General features: G+C 31.4%; 1 protein-coding gene across 1 annotated transcript; it reads right to left on the bottom strand.

Annotated features, from left to right (window-relative positions):
• Nucleotides 1–6,670, bottom strand: LOC134693075 (N-methyl-L-tryptophan oxidase-like). Its single transcript, XM_063553781.1, has 6 exons — nucleotides 6,527–6,670; nucleotides 5,414–5,558; nucleotides 3,832–4,321; nucleotides 3,333–3,451; nucleotides 2,259–2,405; nucleotides 1–746 (listed from the first exon to the last, which is right to left on the bottom strand). The coding sequence occupies exons 1-6, from the start codon at nucleotides 6,641–6,643 to the stop codon at nucleotides 466–468; spliced, it is 1,299 nt and encodes a 432-aa protein (XP_063409851.1). The 5' UTR covers nucleotides 6,644–6,670; the 3' UTR covers nucleotides 1–465.
• Between the last annotated feature and the right edge of the window lie 759 nt (nucleotides 6,671–7,429).

Below are 7,429 nucleotides of genomic sequence, written 5' to 3'. Positions count from 1 at the left end.
TGAAGGTCAAAATAATGTAAACACACACATTTTTTCAGACTTTCGATAAAAAAACCTTTATTTCTATTTTAAATATCGTTATAATGGTTCTTAACATTATGTAGTAGAAATTTAAAAAAAACCAACACATTTGCAAAAATTGATAACAAAATGATATTTCAGTTCATAGAAGTTCGGGTTTTTGGTTTCTGGTGATAATAACAAGGATCATACAAGACAATATGCCGATTGTTCGTTACGATTATAACACTGTTGAAGTAGATCGTGCTGTAAACCTTGCAGAAATGAATAGCTTATGGTTGCTGAAATCCTTGATTGATGTGGAGAAAGTAAAATACAATAATACCGAACTCCAAGGAAAATTCAAAACGGAAAGTCATTTATAAAAAAGACAAAACCAAAAAGCCAAAACACAAACACATCAAACGAATGTAAAACCACTTTCATATTCCTGACTTATTCAATTCATTTAAAGACATACGCAAGTATCAGTTGCAGATGTAAACTGTCAGTTTGACGTTTTGTCTCTTTTATTTTGAAATCTGTCTTTTCTAAGGATGAATCCCATTCATTTTTCATCATCATCACAGCAGCTATCCGTCCTATCTCGTCACTAGATTTTGCTGCGTACGCATTCCCACCGACAGCGACACCTAGCTGTGGATGTATTGTGTCTATGTATGGTCGTTTAGTTGGGGTTGTTGTTATAACACAGCTATCACCATGGTAGGAAATCGGTTTAACTCCTACAATGAAAACACAAAAGAAGAATATTTTATATTATAACACAAATAATGCAGGTATAATTAAAGCTACATATTCAACATATAACCATTCATAAAAGAGGGACGAAAGATACCAGAGACATTCAAACGCATAGATGGGAAATATTCTGACAACGTCATGGCTAAAATAGAAACAGATTCACAAGCAAATAATAGTACCTTAGACACAACTTAGATAACTAAAGACTTAGCAACACGAACCCAACTAAAAACTTGGGTGAAATAAGTTGCTCCAGAAGAGTAAACATATATACATACTTATGATCCTTTTGTACAGGATTTTATACTGAATAAAATTAGTTAGTTAGTTACTTACTTACTTACCTTCAAGGTACTTATCGGATACAAGCATTTGTATATAATACTAGTCTTTTATTCAAAATCAGTACAGTTGATATAATTTAGATCTACAAATATTATATTACAAGAAAGGGAAGAAACCATCGTGCTGCTCGTGGTAATACAAATCCGATAATAAATATAATTCGGTAGTCACATTCATGTAAGATGACAGGATTATAGTTGGACATTATGAACATATCCGCTTCCATCAGTGAAACTGATATTCGATACCACTCAGCCAAGCCGTGATGGCATCTATAAAACTTACGAAGGGTTGATTTAAACTTCACCACTTGAAACTCTGAACAGCTTCATGTCAGCAACAGCCCTCCATAAAAGAAATCAAGATGGTAGAAATTACAAACTCTAGAATAACGTATGAACTAGGAGATAAATACTTCGTATGTAGTCGCTGATGGAATGTTGCGATATAAAAATGAAAGATTCACAATAGGGAAGCTAAAATTATCTCTTATGTCGTAAAATCGAAACGGTTTGCTTTCCTCCGACCCTCAGTATCAATTTCTAGACCTAAGTCAAAATATGAGGCTGAATTAACTGTGCCTGTTGTATCTTTTATGTCATGTTCGGGGTGGGATAGATGCGTCCAACAAAATCACCCACTTTTTAATTACTAAGTGTAGGAACATCATCTATATGGCGGAAATAAAAGTAAAAGAATACTGTTAACTTCTTTTTTCATGTTTAAGTTGTTTCCAACATTTGTAATGTTTGGATTTTATTTCATCGTTTAGAAAACCAGTGATTTGTTGGAACAATCTTATGCTTTCTATACATTCTTTTGGAAGATGGCGACATGAAATCTAAAGAGTTAAATCTTCATGTTTTGTAATTTAGCAAAATAAGCTACTCCTCTAAACGCTTGCAATAAGATTTTTTTGTGAGTGATCAACATGAACATCAGCCAAAGCACGAACATAAAAAGCTGGGACATGTTTTTTTTCAACGATATCAGTCTAATATAAAAAATGTATCAAATGCCTAACATGTTAACCGATAGTTATAAATTCGAACATATAATAACACAATCTCGTGTTGTATTTACGACACATGTCATACCAAAAATCATCCGATTTAGTAAAACAAAAACATTAAACAATAGAAACGTACCTTGAACGACAGTTTTGAAAAGATCAACTGTATCATTGACGAGTGTTTTGTCTCCATCACTACAATACCATTCCTTTACTTCCAAGCTACTGGTAAAACGTTTAGATGTAGCATGCTGTAAATGTCCTAGCTTTATATAGTACTTCTCTATAATAAGAATTTTTTAAAAGCTATAACTGCCTGAATCCTACACATACAATATATTGCATTAGATGTGTCATAGAGAACAAAATTCTTGACAAACTAACTTTGTAAAGGTTTTAGTGTTTGAATAAGAATTAAATGCAACATATATTTGATAGAGCACGAATAGATGTGCCAACCTTCTAATTAAAAATTTCAGAAATACGTGTGCATGCACTTTATCGCACTAGGCAAGAACTACTGATGTTTTACACTGTCGGGCGGGATCACTGATACCAGCATTAGTTGCAACTCCTTTTGGTTTTTAGGCTTATCAATTATAAAATTTTAGCTTTAATTTGTTACCAATCGTACCTTCTCAAAAGTATCCAAGAAACGTTTGCTATGGGTTCTGCTAATTGTTACAGGTTTTACTGTGACATATGATTGTACACTTTTGTGTCATGTAATCTCTCGTGGAGAATTGTCTTATAAGAAATCATTATTTGAAAGAACACTACTTAAGGACTATTTAAGGGAACATAGATATGAAAGAAAATCGGCGACATTATGAGGTTTTGAATAACAGACAGGGAAGGCGGTAATGTAAATGAAGAAATTATTGAGTACTTTTAATAGTGGAATTTATCATGGTATTTTCAAGATATTCTGCTTACAGATATAGGTATCAGCATGATCAGATATCAGAATATGATTTTTTTTCTATATAGTACTGCATATTGATTTTGATAACAATATAAACGTATTTACACACTCAGACAACAAATACTAGTATAATGACTATTCTAAAACAAAAAAACAAATGTAAAAAATGCACGTATGAATCGTAAAATTTCTAAATAATTCGTTTTTAAATTGTCTTAGTTTTTAAACCTGTCCATCAAAAATTAATACAATAGATGAAAATAGGTGATGCAAATATAAATGTACCATCTGGATATTTGATAGGCGGCAACATATACCAGTTGTAGTCACCATCTTTTGAGCGCGGGTAATCCTTCTTCCAACTATCGGCTCCTTTTCCGAAATATATTACAGCGGGATAATTTCTAAAAAAAAAGCAAAAACATTAACAGAACTCTTTTTGCAAAGGATACTGATAATTGTGTTTTTAAATTAATATTTTTTAAAGTGAGAATACACTTGACTTTTTAGCAGTTGCATACTAAATTTGTCTCGTTTATTTGATAACATGCTTTGGTGACTATCAAAGTTTTACGTATTAATACTAATAGAATATAAATGTAACTCTAAGAAACCAATATAACCACAAACAGAAGAAAGACTATAACTAAATTATACATAATGACACGATTCTCCGTATTACAGAAAAATACAAGTAAAACTAATAATGATTTACAGAACTTTCAGTGTTTCAAGAGGGTGCAGCTTATCGTAATTTAACTATTTTATTTAATCACAATCTAACCTCATGTTCGTGAAATTATCAGCAGTTACTTCAATCATAGCAGTGGTAAGGGGACACAATCCTACGTCCAACTCTTGATCTACAGGAAGTAGATTTCTGAAAGCTGTAAATGCACCAGTGGCTAGTAGGACTTTCTTGCATAATACTTGTTTGCCTGATTCTGTTATAACATTCATTATACTATTGCCATCTTTTTCCATCTCAGTAACTTTTTCAACAATTTCATTGATGTATGTACAACCCTTGGATTTAGCTAGCTTAATTTGAGCACTGACCAAATGTCTTGCACTGATATGTCCGGCCTGAACTTCATATAAACCGTGATCTTTGTCAGAGAAATTTAAAAGTGGAAACTTCGTTTTGAGTGTCTCGTATGACAGTATCTCACTTTCCAGCTGTTGTTCCTTTGAAACCATTTCATTGTCAATCATAAATTTTGTATCCTTTCCTCCTGCTACTAATGATCCAACTTCATCATAAAAATCTATTCCTAATTTCAAAATAAGATTAGAATGTAGTGACTAAAACGTACCGAAAGATCAAGCTACAGTAAATGAATCATGCCATAAACTTCTATAATATTTTGATTACAATTACTTTTATGTTTTAATTAATCGGTGACGATATTGGTTGTAAAAAAACGTCGAAAAAAGACTTTTTATTGATTTATATAATGACTTATGCCTTCCCCAACTGACATATACAAATATTTCACAATATCAAGTGGAAATATATTTTTTTCACAACACATCAATTTGTATCAATCATCTATAATGGTCTAAGAGAACACCTAGGTACTTTTAAAATAGTTTAGATACAGTTTTAAATATAGATTTTATGTGAATTATATTCAATTATTAAACCATTCTGAGGATGTTTAATCAGTTATATTGATCCTTCTTTTTTACTTTTTGTTTACATGTTTTCTTGTACATGTCTGTCCTATGTTTGTTGCTATATAGTTGTCTTATTTTTGTTATTTTGATATATTACCTCGTACTGTGGTCCTTTATAGACAGTGTTCCCATTGGTAATCATACCAGATCTAAGTATTTGTTGATTGGTGAAATTTGATTATACAAAGACAAAGACATATACAATGAAATAGACACAAATATGGCAATAAAGGATCAATTGTTTATTAATAAATGATTAGTAATGCGAATAGTTACTACTGACATGTCATTGTATTGATGGAATATAAAAGGAATCCTACGAGAACGAGTGTCCTGTCATAGCGTGGTATCAATATCGCTGTTTCAGTTCATAGCTGTTAAAACAATCCTCTTGTCTATATATAGTATGATACAAGTGAGAGGTTTGTCTAGTTATAAAAACAGGTTCAATCCACCATTTTCAACATGAGAAACTGCCTGTACCAAGTCAAGAATATGACAGGTGTAATCCATTCGTCTGATGTGTTTTAGTTTTTTGATTTTCCATTTGATTAGAGACTTTCCGTTTTGAATTTTTCTCGGAATTCAATATTTTTTGTGATTTTACTTTTTAGTGAGATATGCCAAAAATATAGACACTGTATAAATTACGGAACTATTTTTAGCTGATACAAAGTGGTCATTACCTGAATCACTTTCTATTTGTCTGTACCTTGACATAGAAATACGTGCCATCTGTGTCCAGATAGGGTCATGAGCTAAACATCTCACAATTCTTCCCTCATCATAGTGACATCCAAATATATCTCTCTTACAATTAACATCCCTTTCCTAAGACAATCAATTTCATGTTATTTCGTAGCTTGTTTTCATTTTAAAGTTAGCTCATCTTGTTTTATTTTATCTCAATTATTTTCATTAAATTGAAACACTCAATTTTATTCAACTATTTTAGATTCAAAATATCTGTGATATGTTCTATTGAAACTAAATATCATGGACTGCTAGTGGCTACGCTGTCCGATGCATCGTTTTAGCTTTCTCATCCATTGCTTCCCTAATCGATTTTTTCCTTACCTTATGTTGCATTTATCTCGTGCTTGCTTGGTCCTATCTTGACTTGATTTATGTAAATTAAATAACATTATATTTTTGAATGCCTTACAATGAATATAACTGCATGCTTATATCTACATCATTTAAACTCTTGTTGATATTTGTTTATTTGGCCATCGTACCTCATTTTCATATCGTTACAAAAATATCATTTTCTGTTTATTTCAGACATGAATAGATGAACTCAAGAAATGATGTCACAGAATAGAAGTTCCTTCATAATATAAGTTCCAAATGGGAAAATATTCTGGAATATTATTTCCACAGGAATAAATATTACACAATTTTACAGTAGATATTCCTAACGGAATAAATAGTATGGAATATTTGTTCCATCAGGTACAGGTATTATGACATTGTTTATAACAAAGTTTCCACTGGAATTTCTGTAAGGTGGAACAAATATACGTTGACACCTGGTCTTAATCCCATCAGTCGTCGAATCGCACTTATGCTATAAGCCTGGTATCTTTGATAACTATTTTGTTATATTAAATGTATGTTATTTTGTGAAGAGTTTCAGATGTCAACCGCTCTTCGGTGTAGTTGTAGCTTTTGTTGACACATTCCCCATTTCCATTATCAATTTTATCATAACATTTTCAATAAGTTTTACATTGCATTCTTACGTTCCAGAATATGCATTGTATTAAAAGAATACATATGTACAGTCTTAATAATACCTTTGGTTCTTCTGGTCCAACTAAACAAACACGACTCCATTCTGATGCATATTTTGCTACTGCAGACCCTATCATTCCAGCTCCAACTACACACAAATCATACACATCGTCCTCCATTTTGATTCACTTAGAAATATTATTACATATTCACTTGGTAAACAACCCAATTAAACATAATATCAAATTACGTAATAATAACACTTAAAAGTTCTATTGTCATTTGACCTTGAATTGAGTAAAGTAGATTCTAATTAAAGATTCAGTGTAAATCTATTTTTAGACATTAAAAAAACAACATTCTTTTTTCAATTTTTCTAATTCGAATGCAATGATATTATTGAGACCTTACCATTGATCGTAGTATTGATCAGTGATTTAGTGGTCATTATTTAGATTACTGCAAACTATATAAATAATGGTCTCTAATTAAGAAAATCTGCTTATATGTCAAGTATATTAAAATGTGTGTATATAATTATTGACAATTATACATGTACGATACACAAAAATTAATGTATTCAGTCTGTGAATATGATACTCCCATACTATTCTACAATTTTAGCTTTAGTTATTTGTATGTCATAAAATAATCATTCATTGTGTCAGTATTGATATTCATTGTAATTATCACCAGCCCAGTAGTCAGCACTTCGGTGCTGACATGATTATCAATAATGTGGTAATTTTTATAAATTTCCTGTTAACAGAACTTTGATTTTTTCGAGAAAAAAACTAAGGATTTTCTTATCCCATTATTAGCCGTATTTGGCACACCTTTTTCTAATTTTGGATTCTCAATGCTCTCCTACTTTGTACTTGTTTGGCTTTATAAATAATTTGATATGAGCGTCACTGATGAGTCTTATGTAGACGAAACGCGCGTCTGGCGTACTAAATTATAAT

The sequence above is a fragment of the Mytilus trossulus genome, chromosome 12 (genome assembly GCF_036588685.1).
Source record: "Mytilus trossulus isolate FHL-02 chromosome 12, PNRI_Mtr1.1.1.hap1, whole genome shotgun sequence".
Lineage (NCBI taxonomy): Eukaryota > Metazoa > Mollusca > Bivalvia > Mytilida > Mytilidae > Mytilus > Mytilus trossulus.
Note: the sequence above shows the minus strand (reverse complement) of the source record. Positions and strands in the feature narration are given on the sequence as shown.